The sequence below is a fragment of the Heptranchias perlo genome, chromosome 3, assembly GCF_035084215.1.
Source record: "Heptranchias perlo isolate sHepPer1 chromosome 3, sHepPer1.hap1, whole genome shotgun sequence".
Lineage (NCBI taxonomy): Eukaryota > Metazoa > Chordata > Chondrichthyes > Hexanchiformes > Hexanchidae > Heptranchias > Heptranchias perlo.
The window spans coordinates 17,292,181-17,317,537 of NC_090327.1; the positions used below are offsets into that span (position 1 = coordinate 17,292,181).

The 25,357-nt window shown below is 40.1% G+C and overlaps 1 protein-coding gene across 3 annotated transcripts in view; it reads right to left on the minus strand.

The window, feature by feature from the left end:
* The window catches only part of ankrd12 (ankyrin repeat domain 12), a 213,014-nt gene that overhangs the window by 8,018 nt on the left and 179,639 nt on the right, over positions 1–25,357 (minus strand). For all 3 annotated transcript variants that reach the window (XM_067978369.1, XM_067978370.1, XM_067978368.1), the window contains exons 6-9: positions 21,986–22,186; positions 18,544–18,686; positions 15,722–15,872; positions 7,669–12,596 (exon numbers count right to left, since the gene is read on the minus strand). In XM_067978369.1, the coding sequence (XP_067834470.1) occupies positions 7,669–12,596; positions 15,722–15,872; positions 18,544–18,686; positions 21,986–22,186 (5,423 nt within the window). The remainder of the gene's footprint in view (positions 1–7,668; positions 12,597–15,721; positions 15,873–18,543; positions 18,687–21,985; positions 22,187–25,357) is intronic.

Below are 25,357 nucleotides of genomic sequence, written 5' to 3' on the forward strand. Positions count from 1 at the left end.
CTTATAATGTCAGCATTCTGACCTGCTAAACCCCAATCTCTCGCAAAATAAACTATACCCATCATTGATGAGTTGATACAGCGTGGTCCCTGTCTAGTCTTATAGGATTTCTAGCATTCTTCAACTGCTTCCTGCACTGCCCTCCCCCAAAATAATGCTATATGATGAGAAAACTACTCGTTTATGAACATGACTCCTGAGGCACTAAGTAAAAGAGCTATTGCCACTGAATGTGCAGCAATGAAATTATTACATAATAGAAAATTATATTAGGGATGAGTAACTGGAATTAGTCTTTGGATTTAGTGAAACTGTGTGGCCCGAAATCAATCAAAATTTTAGGTTCTGTAAATTGGTTTGGCTGTGAAAATGCAGGCCAGAATGTTACCCCTATCTACTATCACCTTTTAGAAATACAACCCTATCAACTGAAAGTCCTACACCTTTAAAAAAAATCAACACTAATGCTCCACATGAGCCTCCTCCCAACTTATTTCATCTAATTCTATCAGCATATCCTTCTATTCCTTTCTCCCTCATGTGCTTATCTAGCTTTCCCTTAAATGCTATTCGCCTCATCTACTCCAAGTTCAGCATTCTAACCACTCTCTGGGTAAAGATGTTTCTCCTGAATTCCTTATTGGATTTATTAGTGACTATCTTATATTTATAACCCCTAGTTTTGGACTCCCCCACAAGTAGAAACATCTTCTCTACGACAACCCTGGGGGGGAAACTGCCAGAAGTCATGGTCCACGTGGGTACCGACAATATAGGAAAGAAAAGGGATGAGGTCCTGCGATCAGAGTTTCAGGAGCTAGGGAGGAAGTTAGAAAGCAGGACCTCAAAAGGTAGTAATCTCTGGATTATTCCCAGTGCTACGTGCTAGTGAGTACAGAAATAGGAAGATAAGGCAGGTTAATGCGTGGCTAGAGACATGGTGCAAGAGGGAGGGCTTCAGATTCTTGGGACATTGGGACCAGTTCTGGGGCTAGAGGGACCTGTTCAAGACAGATGGGTGGCACCTCAACAGAGTTGGGACCAATGTCCTTGCGGGGAGGTTCACTGGTGCTGTGGGGAGGGTTTAGACTAATTTGGCAGGGGGATGGGCGGCAGGATGCAGCATTAGAAAGGAGAAACAAGGTGCACAAAGGATTGGGGGAGACAGATAGCATTAGAGTAAGAAATAGTACAGCATTAGGTGGGATCAGACTAAGAGAGAATGAGACGGTCTAAGATAGGTTTAGAGTGATGTGTGTAAACGCACAAAGCGTGGTTAATAAGGTTGGTGAGCTGCAAGCACAAATAGCCACAAGGGAATATGATATAGTTCTGATAACAGAGACCTGGCTCAAAAAAGGGCAGGATTGGATACTGAATATTCCTGGATACAAGGTGTTCAGGAAAGATAGAGAAGGAAAAAGAGGGAAGGGGCAGTATTGATTAAGGAGAATATTGCAGTGCTGGAAAGAGATGATGTCCTTGAGGGGTCAAGGACAGAATCTATTTGGTTAGAGTTAAGAAACAATAGAGGTGCCATTACACTACTGGGTGTATTCCACAGGCCACCAATTAGTGGAAAGGAGATACAGTAGCAAATTTGCAGGGAAATTACTGAGAGGTGCAAAAACTATAGATTAGTGATAATGGGGGTCTTCAACTATCCTAATATAGATTGGGATAGTAATAGTGTAAAGGGCAAAGTGGGGGAGGAATTTCTGCAGTGTGTTCAGGAGAACTTTCTTGAGCAGTATGTTTTTGGCCCAACGAGGAAGGAAGCATTGCTGGATCTAGTTCTGGGGAATAAGGTGGGTCAAATGGAGCAAGTGTCAGTGGGGGACCATTTAGGGAACAGTGATCATAGTATCATAAGGTTTAGATTAATTATGGCCAGGAGCAATCTAGAGTAAAATTACTTAATTGGAGGGCGGCCAATTTCAGTGGGTTGAAAATGGATCTGGCCCAGGTAAATTGGAATCAAAGATAGGCAGGCAAAACTGTAATCGAGCAATGGGCGGCCTATAAAGAGGAGATGGTTCGGGTACAGTCTAGGTACATTCCCACGAGGGGGAAAGGTAGGGCAACCAAAGCCAGAGCTCCCTGGATGATGAAAGAGATAGAGAGAAAGAGGAAGCAGAGAAAGGGGGCGTATGACAGATGTCAGGTTGATAATACAAGTGAGAAATAGGCTGAATATAGAAAGTACAGAGGAGAAGTTAAAAAGGAAATAAGAGGGGCAAAGAGAGAGTATGAGAATAGACTGGCGGCTAACATAAAAGGGAATCCAAAAGTCTTGTATAGGCATGTAAATAGTAAATAGGTTGTAAGAGGAGGGGTAGGTCCGATTAGGGACCAAAAAGGAGATCTACGCATGGAGGCAGAGGGCATGGCTGAGGTATTAAATGAGCATTTTGCATCTGTCTTTACCGTGGAAGAAGATGCTGCCAAAGTCATAGTAAAAGAGGTGGTAGTTGAGATACTGGATGGGCTAATAATTGATAAAAAGGAGGTACTAGAAAGGCTAGCTGTACTTAAAGTAGATAAGTCACCCGGTCTGGATGGGATACATCCCAGGTTGCTGAGGGAAGTAAGGGTGGAAATTGCAGAGGTGCTGGCCATAATCTTCCAATCGTCCTTAGATACGGGGGTGGTGCCAGAGAACTGGAGAATTGCAAATGTTATACTCTAATTCAATAAAGGTGCAAGGATAAACCCAAAAAACTAGAGGCTAGTCAGCCAGCCTTGGTGGTGGGGAAGCTTTTAGAAACGATAATCTGGGACAAAATTAATAGTCACTTGGACAAGTGTGGATTAATAAAGGAAAACCAGCACGGATTTGTTAAAGGCAAATCGTTTTTTTTACTAACTTGATTAAGTTTTTTGATGAGGTAACAGAGAGGGCAATGCAGTTGATGTGGTGTATATGGACTTTCAAAAGGTGTTTGATAAAGTGCCACATAGTAGTCTTGTCAACAAAATTGAAGCCCATGGAATAAAAGGGGCAGTGGCAGCATGGATGCAAAATTGGCTAAGTGACAGGAAACAGAGAGTAGTGGTGAACGGTTGTTTTTCGGACTGGAGGATGGTGTACAGTGGTGTTTCCTCAGGGTTGGTACTAGGAACACCGCTTTTTTTTTGATATATACTAATGTATATATAGGGTGTACTGGGCACAATTTCAAAATTTGCAGATGATACTAAACTTCAAAGTGTAGCAAACAGTGAGGAGGATAGTAATAGACTTCAAGAGGTCATAGGCTGGTGGAATGGGCGGACACGGGGTAGATGAAATTTAACGCAGAAGAGTGTGAAGTGATACATTTTGGATGAAGAATGAGGAGAGACAATATAAACTAAATGGTACAATTCTAAAGGGGTGCAGGAACAGAGAGACCTGGGGATATATGTGCACAAATCTTTGAAGGTGGCAGGACAGGTTGAGAAATTAGTTCAAAGTGTGTACGGGATCTTGGGCTTTATAGATAGAGGTATAGAGTACAAAAGCAAGGAAGTTATATTGAGCCTTTATAAAACACTGGTTCGGCCACAATTGGAGTATTGTGTTCAATTCTGGGTGCTGCAGTTTAGGAAGGACATGAAGGCCTTAGAGAAGGTGCAGAAAAGATTTACTAGAATGGTTCCAGGGATGAGGGACTTCAGTTATGTGGATAAACTGGAGAAGCTGGGGTTGTTCTCCTTAGAGCAGAGAAGGTTAAGAGGAGATTTGATAGAAGTGTTCAAAATCATGAAGGGTTTAGATAAAGTAAATAAAGAGAAACTATTCCCATTGGCGGAAGGGTCAAGAACCAGAGGACACAGATTTAAGATGATTGGCAAAACAACCAACAGCGACATGAGGAAAAACCTTTTTATGCAGTGAGTAGTTTTGATCTGGAATGCGCCACCTGAAAGGGCGGTGGAAGCAGATTCAATCGTGGCTTTCAAAAAGGAACTGGATAAATAATTGAAGGGAAAAAATATATAGGGCTACGGGGAAAGAGCGGGGAAATGGGACTAACTGGATTGCTCTTACAAAGAGCTGGCATGGGCTCGATGGGCCGAATAGCCTCCTTCACTACTGTAACCATTGTAAGAAACCCCTTCAGAATTTTAAAGACCTCTGTTAGGTCACCCCTCAACCTTCTCTTTTCTAGAGAAAAGAGACCCCCACGGTTCAGTCTTTCCGGATAATTATAACCTCTCAAATCTGCGATCATCCTGGTAAATCTTTATTGCACCATACAAAATATGGAAAAATTGTTGACCTTTTGCCAAAAGATTATTATTCTCCCCTGCCTTCAATTTTCCACCTTAACCCTTCCTCTTCCAAAGATGCTGGGTTATGGTTCCATAAACTTGAGCTGTTCTCCTCTAGCATCCCAAGTGACCATATACAGCGTGCATACCTGAATAGCGGGGTATTGGTGGACTACTCAAATATGGTGATATCAGCAGCCAAACAGAACCTGGTATCTCCTGGTATCCACACACTCATTTCCAGCAGAGGTTGCCCTCCTCCCTAGCTAAAAGTTGCTGAAGACAACCATATCTCTCACACTGCTGTCCTGCCAGAGATTAACTAATTCAGCACAGATTAGGGTTGAACAGGAGACCTTCCTAGCTGCACTACATAGTGGCTTGGAATTTACTGTATCACACTTAAGCAGAAATTATGCCAAAATTTACACAGGTTTCCACACTGATTTTGTTGATGGGAATTTATGCCCAAATGTCCTAAGAATCGCATTAGCAACGTTGGAATTTAAAAACCGGCATAAAACAAGTGGAAATCAGCATCAACAATCAGGGATTAAGAAAAGCATGGAATATACACCAGCTTCCATCTTTAAGTCCCTCTTTATCTTATTGATGTTATGAACATTAAAGTTTGAAGCCATTAAACCATCATTTATGCATATTTAAGAAAAAGCAATTGTGCAGGCTTTTCTCTTTTTTGATGCAAGATTCTGATGCCATAAAAAAACATTCAAAGATATAGAAAATACAGTGCAGGTCTCAGTGAGAAGAAGAAAAAAAATCACGATAAAACATTAGAAATAGTGACTTCAATCCTGCTACGCCTAACATTTTGGGCATAAAATTATGCATTTTCAAAACTGGCCTAAATGCAGTAAACTTGCGCTCTTTTGCATAGGGTGTAGCTATGTTGACGAACCAAGTGGGGTTTCAGCAGATGTAACCCTGAATGATCAAAGAAATTTGTGTGTAGCGATGTTTTGGCTGTAAAACAGTTGTGTGAATTTCGGTGGACAAACAGCATAACTTCACTCTTACACCATAGTTACACCGTTCCGGGCCGGTGCATTTACCCGAGGCTGAGCTTTTTCCGATCAGTTTCTACGTAGTCAACCATGACTGTAACTCGAAGTATCCAAGTAAGCATAGAATGGATTCATAAGTCCACTGTATGCTCCTGTGAAGTACCATGTGAACAAAATGTAACATGAATCCACCATTTATTTATGGGCTTTAATTAAAAATCTTTAAAAAAAAATTCCAAAAAGCACAAACTGGTAAATCCTGCATATGATCCAGGACTATTCCAGTAAATATTGAACGATACAGAACATGAAATTCAAATAATAAAAGTGCATATTCTCCCTGCTCCCACAGACCCATTGTTATATAAGCAGACACATGTGCAGTAAGTAAATCTCACCTACCAACAAACTACTTTTAAAAAAAAGTGACACCATTAGGAAGTGTTAATATTGTTACGAAGAATGCAGCAGTTAAACATTTTACCAGGCCTTTGATAAGTAGTGGATCATCTGTAAAACTGGAGCTTTGACTTTTAATTTTGTACTGTCAACCGTGTTAAACAGTGCAACAAACCAGAAGAAGAGGGTTGAACTAGATGACAGCTTTCCTACAGCAAGAATACAAATAATGCTTGGAACAACAATTTCCTGAATTTTCCCCTTAAAGCAGCTACTGAGAACTTTGGTTGCTACCCATTTAATTTGGACTGGTTTTTGAGTGGACCGTCTGAAAAGGAGATACATACATATATATATATTTTAATTGCCTGCCTGCCCGGTTTCCAATGGGCGGTACATATATATATAAAAAAATATATGCGGCACCGTACCTGCCCGGTGGGTAATTAAAATCGACCAGGTGACTGTCCCGCCATTTGGTGGGGTCCTTCTTTAAATCTGCAGATCGGGGTCCGATGATGTTATTGGGCCCTGACTGTAATTTTAACACTGGCCTGAGCGGAGAAGCTGCTGTGATTTTCCCACCAGGTCAAGACAGAGGGAAGAGGATCCTGGACTAGATGAGGCCATTTAAGCCAAGTTTTTTTAAAAAAAACTTTTTTTGTGGGGCCAAGAGAAACAGAAGTGACCTGCTGTGCCTCACAAGGAAAGTTTATGCCTCCTCTGTCCCGGGCGCGCCCTTCCCTCCTGAGACATCCTTCCGAAACCCCCTCCCCGCGACTTACCATCTTGCTGAGGAGCCTCCCTTTGGTGCTGGTTGTTGGTCTCCTGCCACTGAATTCCTGTTCTTTCCTACCGGGCAGCTGACCAGCAGCATGCAGATGAGGCCCAGCAGTTTAAATCAACAAGGATGGGAGCGTTTGGCACTCGCCCTGCTCCCAGTTACAATTCCCCCTACAGACTTTTCTTAATACAGAGCTGCTTAATTCAAATAAGGTAATTCAAACTTTTTAGCATTAAATTGCTACTTTGCTGTATTACGCGCACATGCAGACGATTGTTCAGAACCAAGGATGATTTGGAAAGTACGTGATCAGAATAGTATAAGTAGCAGAATCATCACCAAATCATCTCGGCTACAGAGTTTATAACATTTACAGAGGTGCCAGGCAGTATGAAACATCATCGCTGCTTGTCTGACATCCGGTATTGGATGAGTAGAGATTTCCTCCAATTAAACATTGGGAAGGCCGAAGCCATTGTCTTTGGCCCCAACCACAAACTCCGTTCCTTAGCCACCGATACCATCCCCCTCCCTGGCCCTGAACCAGACTGTTCGCAACCTCGGTGTCCTATTTGACCCCAAGCTGAGCTTGGGACCTATATCCTCTCCATCACCAAGACTGCCTACTTCCACCTCCGTAATATCGCCCATCTCCCTTCCTGCCTCAGCCCAACTGCTGCTGAAATGTACAGTGAAGAATTAATGACAACAATGCACTGAAGGTGTGACATTACACTATTATTTTAATGTTTCAATCTTTCCAACTACATAGCATCTTATGTCCCCTGTATATTACACGACTGCCCCCACCCCGATGGCAAGAGTGGCTTCGGAAGGAACTCTAACGTGAAGGCAATGTCATCAGTGAGAGCCGTTTAGCAATGCACGTGGTCAAGGCCAACATCTTGGGCCTGGCTACGGGTAGACTAAGGTTTCAATACAGACAGGTTGATTTCATTTTTCATTAAAGAAAACCGACTCAATTATGTTATGGAATTCCTTCAAATGGAAGCAGTCGAATGTAAAACATCCATTAAAATCCAACATTAAGGACTAAAGGGTTCACATTAATGTGTATTCTACTTAGGCACTTCTTGAATTATTCAACCAAGGATGCTATAGTCAACATGCAAACTAAATTTACTGCTTTGAGTCACTTAAAATAACTAGCTCCATAAATTTTTTTTAAGGGACATCACTTACAGTCGGTACGCAAAGCTTGCTCAAAGGGTTTCCATCCAGCAGGTACGATCCAGTGAATGTAACAAATTCATCGTAAAACTGCGGTGCTTGAGGAGTGACGCTACATAGCACTTTACGCTTCTCTTCTATTTTCTTTCTAATGTGAAGATATTCATAGTAAGGATTTGCCTTTTCTGAATGGTAGGGCTGAATCTCTTCCAATTTTAAAGAATCTACAATGGCTGCCAGTGACTGCTGAGTCTTTTCCTTAGCCTGCTGCAATGTGGATTTTACTTGCGCAGGATGTGGAACTCGTGACATCTTTCGTTTATGTGGATGGTGCACTTGACCTTCCTCCTCCTCTGTAAACTTAGACTTGCTTTTCACAGGTGTGGAAGATTCTGTATCTTTGTCAGACACCTGTGCATAGTTGACAGCAGATTGCTTGCTTTGATTGGCTAATAGGTTTGCTCTGTTACGAGTAATCCTCTGAGGAATATCTTGTTCTGTTCGGTCAGCTTCCATGTGTTCTTCTGATTCCTCTTTTGTTGTCTCAGTGGACTGTCTTCGTTCATCTGATGTTGCTTCATACATCATTGCAGCATCTTGCCCAGCAGTAGAAAGTTGAGAAACTTCCATCTCCAATGAGGAATCTTGGTCCTGAGCTTTACTTTCTAAGGACTGAGGTTGGTCACTTATTGAATTTGTGTGTGCATGTTCAATGGAAGGTGTTGCTTCAGACAGTTCTTCTGTTGGCTCAGACTGCATTTCATCAACTGAGGCTACAGGCATTTTGTCTAATATTGAGTTCTCTTGATTACATGTTGGTTCAGGACTGGTTGAAATTATATTTTTTGTACATTCTTCCGTCTTTTCTTCAGGTTCAGTTAATGTACAATGCACTGTTCTTGTTTGGCCCACAAGGCTTTCGTTCACATTATTGCTATCTGATAATGCTGTGGATGATGGAGAGAAATTCTCTTCCAAACCCTGCATTTCATCTGCTTTGCAATAATTTGACACATCTTCCACAGTCTTCTGACTTGTAAGGTCAGCATTTATGTCAAGAGGAGATATAGCATCCTTCTCATCAGCCATTCCTGCACACTCTGAGTGTGGTTTGCATGAAACTGAAGTCTGATCTGTATCTTGCAAAGTTTGAGGTTGTGGTAAATCTTCTTGAGCTCCACACTTTGGCCAAAAGAGCACTCGAGGGGCACCGTCACTGTCTAATGATGATCGCGTACAAGAAGAATTGGAAGAATGTGTAGGTGAAAAAGAAGATGGTGTTTCTAGGAGATTTGCCACTTGGGAAGGCTCACTGCAAGGTCTCTGTGGAGACTTCAACACCAGTTCCGATGTCAACTGGTCTGAACATCCCCACTCTTGTGAAACATGCTGCAATGGGCTGAAAATGTTTTTCTCACAAGCTGCTGAAGATGAATAACCATCATTATTACTGTGTGGGGGGACATCAAGCTGATCATAAGACATTTCTAATGGTTTATTTGGCTGAATGTCGCCAATCAAACAGTTTAGTTGTGGTTGTACCACAGGCATCTGCTGAGAAGTATTTTGTATTATTACGCTGTTGAGATTTGCATCCTGTGATACATAATTAGTGCTGCTTGGCACAATAGCAGCAGGAGGCGTGGAAAGAGAGAGCTGTAAACAGGAAGTACTATTAAATGTGCTCTCTTCGGTGCCACTGTCTAAAAGTGGTTCTGGTCGAGGAGAAGTACAGGCTTGGCCTTGTACTGCTGGTGAAAAACTAAATTGTTTTTCACTTGAAAGTGGCAGGTTACCTTCAAGTTGCTTGTGGGACGGTTTATCATGGTCATTTGCAACGGCTGGTATACTGCACCTCCGAACATCACCTACTGTCCGGCATTCATTCTCATATCTAGCATTGTCAGTAGAAACTGATCGTAGATAAGACCCTGAAAGTTTACAGGAGTATGGTGATTTAAGTCGATCTGGCAAATCAGCTAAAACATCAGAGTCTCGATCATAAACAGCAGGTGATTTGGCACTGGACAGAAATACTGATTGAGAAAAGGAAGACTGAGACTCAGAACCCTCAATAGTGAAATCTGAATCATAGTCTGTTAAAGGCCGTGGCGTTGCTACAGCTGAAGTCTGACATGAATCTTCTGAACTTGCAACTGAAATCATTGATATAGATCTTGAGGTAAGCCCTGCCCGATCACGCTCTTGTCTGGGAGATGCAGTTAAATTACTTTCACAACTTATGAAAGGTCTTGGTGTATCTGGCAAATTCTGTTTTGCATCAGTGGACAGTGATCTCACATTGTTAGCATCTTTCAGCTGCTTGTCTTTAGAGTGTGCCTCTGATGGGTCTGAACTTTTTGATCTAGTAAGTTCTTTGCTTGCTGTTGAACTCTTTAGTTTTTCTCGTTCTTTTATCTTTGTGAGCTCAATGCCAGATCGATGCCTCTGTCTTTCCTTCTCTTTCAGCTTTATCTTCTCTTTATGCTTTTTGTGCCATTGCTCAATCTCTAAATCCTTTAAGCTTAGCATTCTTTCAAAGCTGGTCTGCATTAAGTCATCATTTACTAGTCTCTTCTCTTTTGGCCGCACGTCCTTTGCAGCACTAGAGTCTTTGGGCTTCAGTTTGTCAGCTTCTGCTTCTTTAAGCTTTGCTTTAACAGTGACATTTACTGGTACTTTTTCCTTTTGTCTGTCTTTTTCCTTCCTTTCTTTATCTTTTGTTTCAGGAGTTTTAAGAAATTCCTCCTTGAATTTATCCTTTGAGGAAAATAATTTATCATGCAATGCTTTGCTACTCTCAACAGTGCTGCGTTTCTTCTCATCTTGTAAGTGTTTAGAGTTTGTCACAGGGTCACCCTCTCTTTCCTTAGATTTCTCTTTCTTCTTCTCTTTTTCCATATCTCTGTCCTTTTCTTTGACTTTAACTTTGTCAGCTTTATTAGGAGTGACATCTTGCAAGTCTTTTTCAGATAATTTAGCCTTCTTCTCAGTAGCATGCTTTTCTTTTTCCACTTTGTCCTTCATTCCACTGGAATGTCGCTCCCGTTCACTTTTTTCTCTCTCATGTTTTTTCTCTAATTTTTCTTTACTCTTTTCTTTTTCCTCAGGTTTTTTGACTGAGAATATATTCTTCAATTTATCATTTTCCCGGTGGATCTTTTCTGCATTGGAATAAAAGTTACTAGATCGATCTTTTTCTTTTGTTCTCTCTCCACTGTCTTGTAATTTACTAAGTGATTTTTCCTGAGATTTTTCCTGAAGCTCAGATTTCTCTTTCTCCAATCTATTTTCATGTTTTATTTTCTTCTCTTTCTCAGAATATTTTTTCTCTAACTTTTCCAAGTCCCTCTCTTTAGTTGGGGACCTTTTTTCACTTTTCTCTTTGTTTTCCTTCTTTTCTCTATCTGGAGTATCAGATTTGTCTTTATCTGTACCTTTTTCTTTCTCAAATAACTCGGTATGCTCTTTCTTCACAAAGACACTGGAGTAAATTGAGTCGTCTTTGTCTGCAAGCACAATTTCCTTTCTTTCTTCCAGAGTTGTAAGTTTAATTTCTTTTTCTTCTTTATAGTGCTTTTCCTTTTTATTTTTTTTAGCCTTTTCCTTCTCTCTGTCCTCTTTGAAAGGCTTTTCTTCTTTAAAATACTTCTCCTTTGTTTTCTCTTCTTTAACTGGAGTTTTATCTTTTAATGGCTTGTCTGATAGGACTAAATCAGGGTTTTCATCTTTGAGCGTTTCATTAGTGTCATCATTTTTGAAAAAGTTCTCTTTCCAGTATTCTCTATCAAACTCAGGATAAACTTCTTTTTCATTTTCCTTTTGTCTGTGTTTGCCTTTTTCATTTTCATGTTCTTTTTTAATTTTGTTTTTTTCTTTATCTTTATGCTTTAGTTTATGCTTTTTTATAACTTTGCCATCTTTGTCGGTCTTTTTAAATACTTCTTCCATGTTATCAAACATGCCTGTCTCCTCCTCTTTGCTTCCCTGTCCAGACTTTTCCCCAAATTCTACATGCAGATCCTTTTTCCGATGCTTAGTCTTTGTTTTGTACTTAAAAGACTTATTGCTGGAACTCTCAGAGGTATAGTCAGAGTCTGTAAGGTGATCAAATCGCACAGCTTCAGATTGAAAAGATATGTCTGAGGCTCCGGAAGATGGGCCAGTTTTGGCATTTTCCTGTTTAAGTGGTTTTGTTCGTTTTTCATTTAACCCACATGAATGTTTAGGTGACTTGGCAGTTGAAAGATGGAATTGATGACCCGAAGACTCATCTTTCATACATAAAGACTTTCTGAACGAATCCTCCTCTCTTGAATGGTCCAATGAGTCCAAACCAGAGCATGTGGAGAAAAGCATCAATTTAGCATTTTCCTTCTCTTCTTTCTCCTGTTTGAACTCCTGGTTCTCTTTGTTTTTACTTTGTTTCTTCATTTTTTTCTTCCCTTTTCCTTTCTCTTTCTGCTCAACAGTAACCAGGTTTTCTTTCTTAGTTCTTACGTCAGATTTACTGCTGTCTGGAACAACTTCTAGTGAGCTTGTTGAACAAGTTTTTTTCTCTTGATGTGGCTCATCATCTGAGCTTTCAGAGCTAGATGAAACAAGAACTCTTGGTGACTTCTGCTTTTTAATTTTGAATGGTTTCTGCAATTCTAACTTTGGTGGTGTTAAATAGCTGCTGTTCTCCTTTACAATGCTCTTTTTACCCTCCCTTCTTCGAATCCTTTTCTGATCTACAAGCTTGCCCATTTCTTCTTCTTCTTCTTCTTCTTCCTCATCATCATCATCCTTGAATTCGTATTCATCTAGGGCAGATGACGCAATTGATTTGCAGGGTGTCAACTGCTGGTTAGTATCTGTTTTTAATTCTTTTTCTGCTTCAGAATCATCGACATTATCATCCACGCTAGACGGATTCACAGAAGGCAACTCTTCAGATTCTAGAAGTACAAAAAATGAAGTTTACCGGAGGAAATGGTGCATTTTTGAAGTCCTATTGCAAAATCATTCTAATTGTGGTCACAGCATAATGACATATCACAGTACGCCCCAATTAGACATATAACTATTAAGTGCATTTTTTCAAATGCCAAATGTTTCAATAATCATGTCTGTAAAGAATTATTTCTGTTGTGTAATCAGTGTGAAAACCATATTCATTCAACAAAATCAATATAACCCAAATTACATTTTCAGGTATGTGTGCGTATGAAGAAAGGGAACTGGAGTAGAAATATTAGAGACAATACCACAGAACTAGAGTGTGAGAAGACCATAAGAGATAGGAGCAGGAGTAGCCATTCGGCTCCTCGAGCCTGCTCCGCCATCTAATGAGATCACGGCAGATCTGATTTTTACCTCAACTCCCTTTCCCGCCCTTTCCCCATATCCTTTGATTCCTTTGCTGATCAAAAATTTGTCTAACTCAGCCTTGGATGTATTCAACGACTCAGCCTCCACAGCTTTTTGGGGTAAAGAATTCCAAAGATTCACGACCCTCTGGGAGAAGAAATTCCTCCTCATTTCTGAGACTATGCCCCCTAGTTTTAGATTCCCCCATGAGGGGTAATATCCTCTCAACATCTACCCTATCGAGTCCCCTCAGAATCTTGTATGTTTCAATAAGATCTCCTCTCATTCTTCTAAACTCCAATGAGTATAGACCCAACCTGTTCAATCTTTCCTCATAAGACAACCTTCCATACCTGGAATCAACCTAGTGAGTCTTCTCTGAACTGCCTCCAATGCAAATATGTCCATCCTTAAATAAGAGCACCAGAACTGTACGCAGTACTCCAGGTGTGGTCTCACCAGCACCCTGTACAGTTGTAGCATGACTTCCCTGCTTTTATACTCCATCCCCTAGAAATAAAGGCCAATATTCCGTTTGCCTTCCGGAATATCTGCTGCACCTGTATGTTGACTTTTTGTGTTTCATATACGAGGACATCCAGATCCCTCTGTACCACAGCATTTTGTAGTGTTTCTCCATTCAAATAATATTTTGCTTTTTTATTTTTCCTTCCAAAATGGATTACTTCACATTTTCCCACATTATATTCCATCTGCCAAATTTTTGCCCATTCGCTTAACCTGTCAATATCTCTTTGCAGACACTTTGTGTCCTCATCGCAACTTGCTTTTCCACCTATCTTTGTATCATCAGCAAATTTGGCCACAAGACACTCTGTTCCTTCATCCAAGTCATTGATATATATTGTAAATAGTTGAGGCCCCAGCACTGATCCCTGCGGCACCCCACTAGTTACAGATTGCCATTTTGAAAATGACCCTTTTATTCCGACTCTTTGTTTTCTGTTAGTTAGCCAATCCTCTACCCGCGCCAGTATATTACCCCCAATACCCCCAAGCTCTTATCTTGTGCAGTAATCTTTTATGTGGCACCTTATCAAATGCCTTTTGGAAATCCAAATATACCGCATCCATTGGTTCCCCTTTATCCACCCTGCCCGTTACTTCCTCAAAGAACTCTAATAAATTTGTCAGACATGATTTCCCCTTCATAAAACCATGTTGACTCTCCTTGATTGTATTATGAGTCTCCAAATGTCCTGCTACTACTTCCTTAATAATGGATTCTAGCATTTTCCCAATGACAGATGTTAGGCTAACTGGTATATAGTTACCTTTGCGGTTTTCCAATCCGCTGGGACTTTTCCAGAGTCTAGTGAATTTTGGAAGATTACAACCAATGCATCCACTATCTCTGTAGCCACTTCCTTTAAGACCCTCGGATGCAATCCATCAGGTCCAGGGGACCTGTCAGCCTTTGCCATTAGTCTCTAGTAGTTTACCAACAGAGTCTATAATATGGGATGAAATTGCTAAACACTTGAAGAAACATCAGAGATTTCCAAAAGGCAGGTTGTGCTCAATCTAATAGAATTCTTGGAAGAAACAGAAGAGAATAAAAGAAATGAAATAGATGTGGTTTATATGGATTTTCAAAAAGCATTTGATAAGAGACTAATGGCAAAGGTAATTGCACATGAAATTAAGGGGAATGTAGTTATATGGATAGAGATTGTTGGAGAGCAGAAAGCAAAGGGTGGGGTAAAAGGAACTTTCTTGGACTGAAAAGATGTGGGGGAGTGGTGTTCCATTTTTATTTACCATATACATAAATGATCGGCTCATCGGAATTGAGGGAACAAAATCAAAATTTGTTGATACACCGATCGAGGGTATGGCAAACTGTGCCAGAGGACACAGAGAGGATAGTTAGATGGCAGATGTAATTTAATGTAGAAAAATATGAAGTATTATTTTTTGGAATTAAGAATAAGGAAAAGAAATACATCTTAAATAGTATGATTTTAAAATGGAGTAGAGAAGCAGAGGGACCTTGGTGGCAGACACACAGTACCTAAGACCATAAAAAAAATAAATAGAATCCATGCAATTACAAAAGTTGACAACTCCTAAACGGCCCTGAATATAAGCTGATAGCATGTGAAAAGTAATTACACTGAAAGTGTATTGGAACATTGGCTCATAGATATAACCAACATTCCTTGACTTGCATTGGAGGAATAAATTAGGAGGAGGGGGCAGAAGATCCCAGAAAAGCAGGGGAAGTGGGAAGAAACAGAGATGAGGGAAGGAGGCATGGTTGCAAAATTCTTGTCTATGGTATGAGACTTCACAGTTCTGTAAATTACAACTTTTCTCATAGTATGGGAGTATTGAAATAATACTGACAGAAGGAAATCAAAGAGGCAGGAGTCCAAAGATTTCTTAAACCAGTTCTGCTGACTTTGGTGAATCCTCATGGAGGAAAATGAAAAATTTAGATTTCTAACAGTTGCTTTTCTTCAGAAGTGTTTTCTGTAGACTACAGGATAGACTTAAGATTTGTATTCTGTTTTTCTTGCCAACATTAAATAGAATTTAATGCATTCTTCTATGAAATCTAATACATTTAACTGGAACATACAGGTAGAAGTCACTTAATATTATGAATAACGAGATTTATATCATGCTTCTACAAGCCAAAACTGCACAGCAGGGCTATGATGTTTATTTTAAAAGGCTATCTCATAACCTGTACAACTGTCATCCTCATCATCAGAAAGAGGAATCTCCCCTTTCAGAAGCTGCTCCATTTCGTTTGAATCAGCCACATCCACAGGACGCTCTCCACGGTGATTCATTTGATATGCATCCCCACCATTGCGTAAAAGCAGTTTCACAATCTAGAGAGAAAAATATTCGTGCGAAAAATTGAAAATTGCTTTTTTGGCAAATTACTACCATTCAAAGTAAACAGGCTTAGCAAAATCACGCTTTAAAGCATTGTAAGAATACCATAAAACTGAGCTAGCCGTCAACCTTAGGAGTGTTTTGGGGCAGAAGTTTATGTTTAAAATGTATTGTCCTGATGATCACTTCTGAAAGGAACATAGCGATGACTGGTGAACCACATAACCTATATACTCCTGGAAGTTTTCTGATGCTTTCACAATAATGGTCAGAAGTACTTAGCAAACTTGTATGCAGACTGTTGTTTACTCCAACAATGTGAAGTGCTACATCCATTCACGTTATGCTGACTGTCAGGAAATAGTGTGCTTTTCTCCACTTCTTTGCACACAGTGCCCAAATATTAAGTTATACAGGAGTACACAAAATTAAGTCAATCCTCAGTTGAGTACAAAAGCACTAAATGCTCTTCATGTCACTATGTAGCAGAATAATGAAATGAATATACTATCTAGTTGTAAATGACAAAAATTGCTACATTTTGTGCTAAAGTGATGGATGTAAGCATTGACAAGTCAAATGCAGCACGGGCTTGATGCAGAGTAGAGCTCCCTCGATATTGTTAATCATATAATAAACCTTACCCCTCAGAATAGTATCTTTATTTTAAACACCACTAGTCTTCTATAACTTCATTATTTCAAACCTTTGTTCACTAAAGCAGCATTGCCAAGATGGAGATTAAAGAATAATAAAATATGCCCACTTATTGTGTACGGCCAGTGAGAAAGAGGGGAAAATGAAGGTAAATGTATATAATTAAAAGCCTTCCATTTGGTACATATCCATTGCCATCACATCTTTCAAAAGTGTCAATCGACTGTGTGGCCTCAGACATCAAAAGGGCTGCACTCTAGATGTCACACATTTAGAGCAAAGAATCTTGATTGTCTCAAATAAATGGTATGTATTAAGTTACCAAATATCCGACGAACTGAATCGGAATGAATCAAAAGGTACTAACGAGGAATGAGCAACCAGCAGAAAATTGAGCAATTAAATCCATCAATTTTTTTTCAAAGCTATCATTCACAAATCAGAAAGTACCACAAAATCAGCTAATCAAATAATTTGTTCACATTGTTTTGGATCTTCCACCTTCAATCATGTCAGTGTAAATAACTAGAACTAACTTTTTTTTAATATAACATAAACACAGAAAAATGACCCAATTCAGGGAAGGGGGGAACTCACTAAATTTATCCATAAAATTAGCTAAGTAATGTCAGAAAATGTCTGCAAGAGCTTTTTCCCCAATAGGTGTGCCCTTGTTTCATCTGTGCTGTGTGCCAGAACTCTCCAGCTGCTGTGGACAAATTCTATGCATGTGAGACAGATGGATTTTGGGAGTCAAAGTTCTCCACTGGAACACTACCACCAGTATGACAATCCAATAAAAAAGGAATGGGGAGTTCTATCTCGTAGAGAAATTGCACACATGCAGGATCATGGGAGTTGTGGTCCTTGCTCTGCTCCTATGGAATTACTGTGTGTAAAGCGTACTGTGACAAACCAGGCAGAAAATTTACAACAAATTGCAAGGTGTAAGTGGTGTAAAAAAATTAATTTTTTAAGTGTTTTATACAAACTTGGCCACTAATTAAGAATTCTGAGCTAATATTGCTGTTTGGGATAAGAACTTTTTGTCAGAGAGTGAACAATATTTGCAACTGGGCCAGAAGGGAATGCTGATGAGGTGCTTTCACGCAGACTCCTATATTGCGGCCTGAGTCAGCCAACTGGACTATGGAGAAGAACCTTCCTGGGTAGTGTAAACTGATGACAGCTACAGCAAGGGTTACAAATCCACTGCAAACAGTAAAGACAAGAAATATCTGCTATAATTATGGAAATAATGAAAAAGTATTTTGAGGAGAAGAACTAAGGAAGTCCTTATATCTTAAGTAAATCCAGCAAATCCAATGTGGAAGGTAGAGCAAAATGATCAATATTTTATAATATAAATAACTCGCAATAAGAGGTTTTGGAGGAAAGAAAGTTACATGCATCTTAAGCAAGTTTTGTAAACTGGCAGGTAAATAGCATTACAAATAACAGATCTGTAAGACCTGAATCTTTCAGGATCAGTAAGGTATGTAATTTTTTTTATCTTCAGTCAATCATTTGATATATTGTTTGAAATAATTTGCTTTCTTGCAGCAATGGGCTGTAACATAATGCAATATTCTTATCTTTTGGCTGAAGCAGGATTGCAGTAAACATCAAAAACACCACCACAGGTCCCAGACTGCCATATGCAATGCCTTAGATAGTGGCTAGTTTCCTTTGAAAGTTCTTAAGGTTATCAAAGTGACACTGAAAACCAAAGTCCAGGAACTGCCCTAACCTAATAAGACATTTCCCAACATGCTTAGTGTAAAATCACTAAAAAATTAAATTACTAAAGCAACAATCTGCTCATAGATGAAAAACAGTAATTTTTGATTTTATGAGATATGTAATGAGGATGGAGTAGGCAGAAAGAATTATAATTGGAGATCCATCTAAAATATTCAAATTTAATTTTCAGTGCTTTCCAATTTAAAGTCCAGTATTATATTCATGCAACATAATAAATGGCTAATAAATCATGCCAGTACATACATCTCTGTGTCCATTGCTTGCAGCATCATGCAGTGGAGTATCATTATCAAGTCCCTGGGTGTTCACATCTGCTCCTGCTAGTATCAGCTGTTTAGCTACTTCATAGTAACCCAAGTTGCAGGCTTCATGTAGTGGGGTCCAGCCTTAGGTAATATAGGGAACAAACAAAAAAAAGCACAATTATTTCTTTCTACCCATCATAATGGATTTTTAAAAAACATTAAACTAAAAGTTCCTTGTCTCAATCACTGACTTCCAGAATCCAGTGCTACGCATGAAATAAATTCTAATTATTTAACTCAAAGAAAAATGGCATAGATTACATAAACAAAAACTGATCTATTATTTAAGCTGTGTATTGGATATTTGTGGGTGGAGAGAGAAAACCATAAAACTTACAACACGTAGGATTCCGTTTGGCCTGTTGCACCTGTGCCATTGTGAGCTCTATTCCTATTTCCCTGCACTTCCTCATATCCTTTTAAATTTTCCTTTTCAAATATCTATCCAATTTTATTTTAAATGTTTATAGTCTCTGCCTCAATAGCTACTTGTGGCGAAGCATTCCGTATTATATTAAATCTCTGTGGGGAAAAAAATTATTTTTGTGATAATCTGAGGTCTGAGGCTCCATTGGTGCTAATTCACCAGCCAGAAATATCGTTTATTTTAAAAATCCCAAATGTGTCATATTATCACTCAAATGCATTTTGTATTCATATTGTCTATTAAGAAAAAAAGTTTTCTAAAAAAAACCCTATTTCCCCAAATACTTAATTTCTTTAGCATCGGTAGATAAAATTTGTCTCCATTTCACTTGAGTCTTCATAAAATATTCCAAATATCAAGTCTCTTTTCTCTCCATTAACATATTTACCTCCTTTCACCATTTCCTTCTTTATTGATAATATCAGTTAATTGGATTCCCTTACTCTTAATCAATTCAAATTAGTTCATTTCCATCAATTTAACTTTAACCCTGCACTCTAATGCTTGTTTCATTATGTTAATTATATCGGCAGCTTCTGCAATTCCTACATACAGTTACAGTTGGCCTGGCCTTTGGCAGAATGAGGGCATTTGGGGGGGGGGGGGGGGTGGAGGCAGAAGAATCATAAGGGACAAAGTCAGTTTAAGATGTTTTAAAGCTTATAACATCACAATACTAGCCATATGACCAACTCCCAACTTATGTATAAATGAACAGATTGAGAAATTATACGACCCTCCATACTCCTTTGCTTCTGTGCAATGGGAGGATGGAAGCACAAAACCTACATCTGTCACAGAGGTCAACCACTGAGATACCGAACCTCTGGGACTTGTGGTCAGACTCCAGCCACTCTGGAATCAAAAGCCCCAGTAAAGGAGTCAGTCAATGGCTGGGGAAATATTTTTAGTCTTTCTTCTTTGATTCATATTACTACAAAATTATTTGGGTAAAGACTCCTCAGGCTTTACCACTGGAGGTTTGGCTATACTCCTGATGACCAGAAGGGGTTGAGGAATAGTTCCAAATAGAATCACCAGCTGAACAAAACTCTTCAGGCATCTGCGCGCTCAATCTGGAAGTTGGATGACATCCACTCCGTATTGGGTCCTTGAGTAAACATAAAAGAGACATAACTGTGGGAGAATTAAATTCTCCAATAGCCTGCAGAGTGTGCAGTGGAGATGTCCAGGAAAGAAAGGAGACCTAAAACATAATTTTACTTTTCTTCGAAAGAAATTCCAAGTTCATCTCAGATAGGTTTGCGTTGGAGATGCCCCGTTAACTGCACCACCTACACCAAACCTGGGAGAGCACTTGGTGTTGGCCAATACCACCTGCTACCTGGATGTATATAAATGCAATAAGTTCTATAAGTGGTGAACCTTCCCATTGCAGTTTTGCATCAGCAGTCAATATAGATGGGAATTTCACTAATGCTGACTGGAAAAAAGCCACCTCCAGTCACAATGAGAGAGACTAATGGAGTTTAACCAGTGCACTCTCATTGCTGCCACTATGTAGCAAATCAGGCTTAATGAGTGCAAAACCTAGGACGAGCCACATTGCCTCCCTTACAGTGTTTAGGGATGAAGTCCAATGGTGCCAAATCATACAGATTGGTGGAGCACCCAAAAATTAAGCCAATTATTGCTACTGGCAGGATAGAAGAGTGAATCAGGCAGTGGCCTTCATGCACCTCTGGTTGATGCCCACTCAAAAGAGCAATTCTTCCGTCAAAGGGAAACAGGGTGGCTGCTCTCGGTAGGCTCTACAGTAAGACAGAGTGTTTCAAGCCCTTTACCAAGAATGCTGGGATGCTCACAGTCACCAATGGCTACAATTGCTAAAGTGCTTAAATTCAAAGGTCTTGGACACAAGAACATAAACAAACATCTGAATAAAAATGGGTGGAATGAACTGTGAAAAAACATACTGTGCTTTGACTGAAGAGAATGTAACAACTCTCAAAGGCACGAGTGGATGTTATAACACTGCCAACAAGGAAAGAACAGGTGCAACAGCCCAGATGGAGTGCTGCATGGGAAGGGCATGTGAATGATGTCAAGACAAAAAAAATGTCTTCAAGGAATTGTGGGGTCCTTAAGAGACTATTTCCCCCATCAGCCATCTAGGTCTACTCCTGTTGAAAGATGCAGGAATGAAGAATTTTGTTTTAAATATTAACATCTATGGTTTAATGCTTTATGGGGACATTTTATTCAATTTTAGATCAGCTTATGCACTGGTGACAATTATTTGTGTGTCTCTGATGTCTTTCATGCGTGATAATCTCTCCGTCACACAATTAACAATTGTGAAATTCTATAGCCTAATATAAATCTGGAAAATTAACTTATCATCTAGTCCTGCCTAAATTGGTTATACTATTTTACCTAATTCCATTTACCTTATTAGGAAAAATGTAACAGATAATACATCTCTGACCAAGGCCCCCCCTCCCGCTCCCCTGAATATTTGCCAATTTCCTCACCCATCTATCCCCTAAAAATTGCTGGTTGCTCTCCATTACCTTTCACTGGTGGCCAGAATTCATGTGTGAACTTGATAGGCTACTCTGCCATGGGAGCAGCACAACCAATTCTGATCCTATCCTCATCCACATGCACTTTCCAGCAGGAATCTGTATTATGAGCAATGGGAACACTGGCTGATTTTTTTGCTCCCTAATAAAGGGGCACAGAGGCAAACTGCTACTCTGACTGAGATCAGCTAACTCAGCACAGACCAGAAATTAAACTTGCGATCTTCCAGCCATGCATGGCTCAGCTACTAACGTGATAAACTCGCTGAGACATCAGAGGAAGCCAAAGCCTCCATCCAGCCATCAAATAATAAGGACAAAATATCACAGAAACAAAATGCCAAAAACCTCCCACATAATTCACTTCTTTCAGTCCAACCTCAGAAAGTCAGAGATCATCGACATACCAGCAAAATCTTTGACATTAACGTCTGCACCCTGACTGATGAGCTCTTTGACTTGCTTGGTTTCACCACGAATGGCTGCCATGTGTAATGGCGTTTCTCCTCGCTCATTTCGTTTATTAACTTTGTCTTTTTGTCTGGACGAGGAGCTTGGAGTCTTTTTCTGCCCTGGTGTTGCCTGAGATGGGTGGTTCGGAGTAGAATCTAATAAGGAAAATAAATTAAAATGTCTGTTCAGTTACTGTGGTAATGTGTCAAACTGTCCAAATCTAAGTTTATTCCAATAGACAGGTTTGACTTCATACATGAAACACAAACAAATATAAAGCATGGAGTGTGTAGCTGTGCAGTCATTTTCTTATAAATAGGGTACAATTTCCTTGCCCCTCCTTACCAACAAATCACTTTCTCCCTACATCTGCAGTACCCCTGGCCAAGAGGGTGGGCAACCGGCTTCCATCAATACTGCTCTAAATCCATCTTCAGGGAGATCGGGAATTCAGTGGAATGAGGCATGAGGTGCAAACCATAGAGTAGTTAATGTCAGTGATGAACTGTGACACTACATGCTATTTCACCATTGTTTTTTCTTACATAAAAGAAAAGACTGCACTGAACCAGCTGTTTAAAGAAAATTATGAAATTTCCACTGATGATCTTTACAAAACCAAGAAAATTGAAGGACTGTACCATGTATCTGTTGAAGACCATAATATGGAAATCCATAGTTATGAGTATTCAACTTTCTATGCATTGTTGGTTTGGATGGTCAACATAGATGGATGTGTAGTGAATGCACAATGAGAAAATGAGTGTGTAAAGGCAGGGGGGGGGGGGTGGGGGAGGGGGGGGGGGAAAGAGAAGAGAAGGAAGAGCAAGAGAAGCAACAAATCAGGAGCACAATAACTATAGAACGGCTTTCTTAATCAACGTTGTTTTTGAAAACTGAGATATCAGGTACTAAATGGTGCTGCAAGTTAATATGCTATCCTGTCACTTCTGGAAACCAGGTTCAAATCCAGCTCTGGCTGATGACACATGCCATAGCACAAAATTTCCCAATTAGCTTCCACAATGGCTTCCTGAGCAATTCAGACCAGAAAGGTGCTGAGCTGATGAAAAATATAAATTATTCATGGCCATCACTCTTAACCACTATCTGGTGACCCCATTGGATAAGTGTGCATGTAAAAACTGGTGAGGAAGTACTGGGTTCAGCTGTGATTCCCCTGTGGTTTCACACTTTGGCAAAGTATCAACAGTCTACGTCTGGGCACCACACAATATATGTGGTAAGGATATGAAGGCCTTAGAGAGGATGCAGGGAGATGAAAAACTTCAGTTAGGTGGTGAGACTAGAGAAACTGGGGTTGTTCTCCTTAGAGCAGAGAAGGTTAAAAGGAGATTTGGCAGAGATGCTCAAAATCATGACAGGTTTTGATAGAGTAAACAAGGAGAAAATATTTCCAGTGGCAGAAGGGTCGGTAACCAGAGGACACAGATTAAAGATAATTGACAAAAGAACCAGAGGCGACATGAGGAAAACATTTTTTGTGCAGCGAGTTCGTGTGATCTGGGGTGGAGGAAGCAGATTTGGCGGTAGCTTTTGGAGGGCAACTGGATGGATGCTTGGGAGGGAAGAATTTGCAGGGCTATGGGGAAGGAGCGGGACTAATTGGGTAGCTCTTTAGCTACATAGACACGATGGGCCAAATGGCCTCCTTCTATGCTGTATCATTTTATGATTCCATGAAATGCGCTGCCAAAATGGAGACTCCCAAATAATATACATTCTCCAACCATTATGTTTTTATAGTGACCTCGATGCGCTGCACATCCCAATTTATAACTGTGCATTGTATTCGTCTTCATGTCACCTCATCAAAAAGCTACTCAGTGTATGGGCCTAGGCACATGTCCTTATTTGGATATACAATACTGACAAATTCAGAATTATGGGAAATCCTTATTACTGCACAGGCATGTGTAAAAGTGGTTCCAGATGTTAGAAGAGATTTGTTCTTGAAACAAAAGGGTACGGTAGCATAGTGGTTATGTTACTGGACTAGTAATCCAGAGTTATGAGTTCAAATCCTGCCACGGCAGCTGGGGAATTTAAATTCAATTAATTAAATAAAAATCTGTAATAAAAGAAAGCTAGCTTCAGTAATGGTGGCCATGAAACTACCGGATTGTCGTAAAAACCCATTTGGTTCACTAATGTCCTTTATGGAAGGAAACCTGCCGTCCTTACCCAGTCTGGCCTATATGTGACTCCAGACCCACAGCAATGTGGTTGATTCTTAATCGCCCTCTGAAATGGCCTAGCAAGCCACTCAGTTGTAAAATCTCGCTACGAAAAGTCATAATAAGAATAAAACCGGACGGACCACTAGGCACCAGACATGACAAAGGCAAACCAAGCCCAGTCGACTCTGCGATGTCCTCTTCACTAACATTTGGGGGCTTGTGTCAAAATTGGGAGAGCTGTCCTACAGACTAGTCAAGCAACAGCCTGACATAGCCATACTCTCAGAATCATACCTTTCAGCCAACAGCCAACGTCCAAGACTCTTCCATTACCATCTCTGGGTATGTCCTGTCCCACCGGCAGGACAGATCAACCAGAAGTGGCAGTACAGTGATATACAGTCAGGAACTCCCTACCTAACAGCATCGTGGGAGAACCTTCACCACATGGATTGCAGTGGTTCAAGAATGCGGCTCACCACCACCTTCTCAAGGGCATTAGGGATAGGCAATAAATGCTGGCCTTGCCAGCGACGTCCACATCCCATGAACGAATACAAAAAAAAAAGACCCGTATAATGTTTCTATCTGATGGGTCATTGCAAGACATATTGCCATGCTATCATAGATGGGAGCTCTGACCAACTCACTTAAGGGCCACCACGTTAAGAGTGAAATTACACAGGTCTGGATGTCTGAATTTACTTTCCTGGGGCAGAAGACCCTAATCTGACTGAAGATTTATGTGTGCCACTTACTGCGCTCTTCTACTGTAAAAGTACCATGGAATACACTATTCTAACTAGACCTGCATCATCAAAAATTCACAGAGCGGTGTTTAATAGAGGGCTGGTTGAAAGACTCCCTACCTTATGATAATACATATTGATGCTATTTCTTACTGCAGCTGCAGATCTAGTGACCAGTTCTTACTCTATACCAAAAGGAGCTATTTTATTAATTTCAGGATTCATTTTATTTAATGAAAGATCAAGGAAATAAAAAACATTCTGGTGAGTGAAGCTTTCACTGACCCCACATACAACAAAAGGAAAGGAAAAACACTCATTTTCTGGTCATGATTGATTTTCCCCACAGATATGTAATGGTTCACTACAGTAAAGT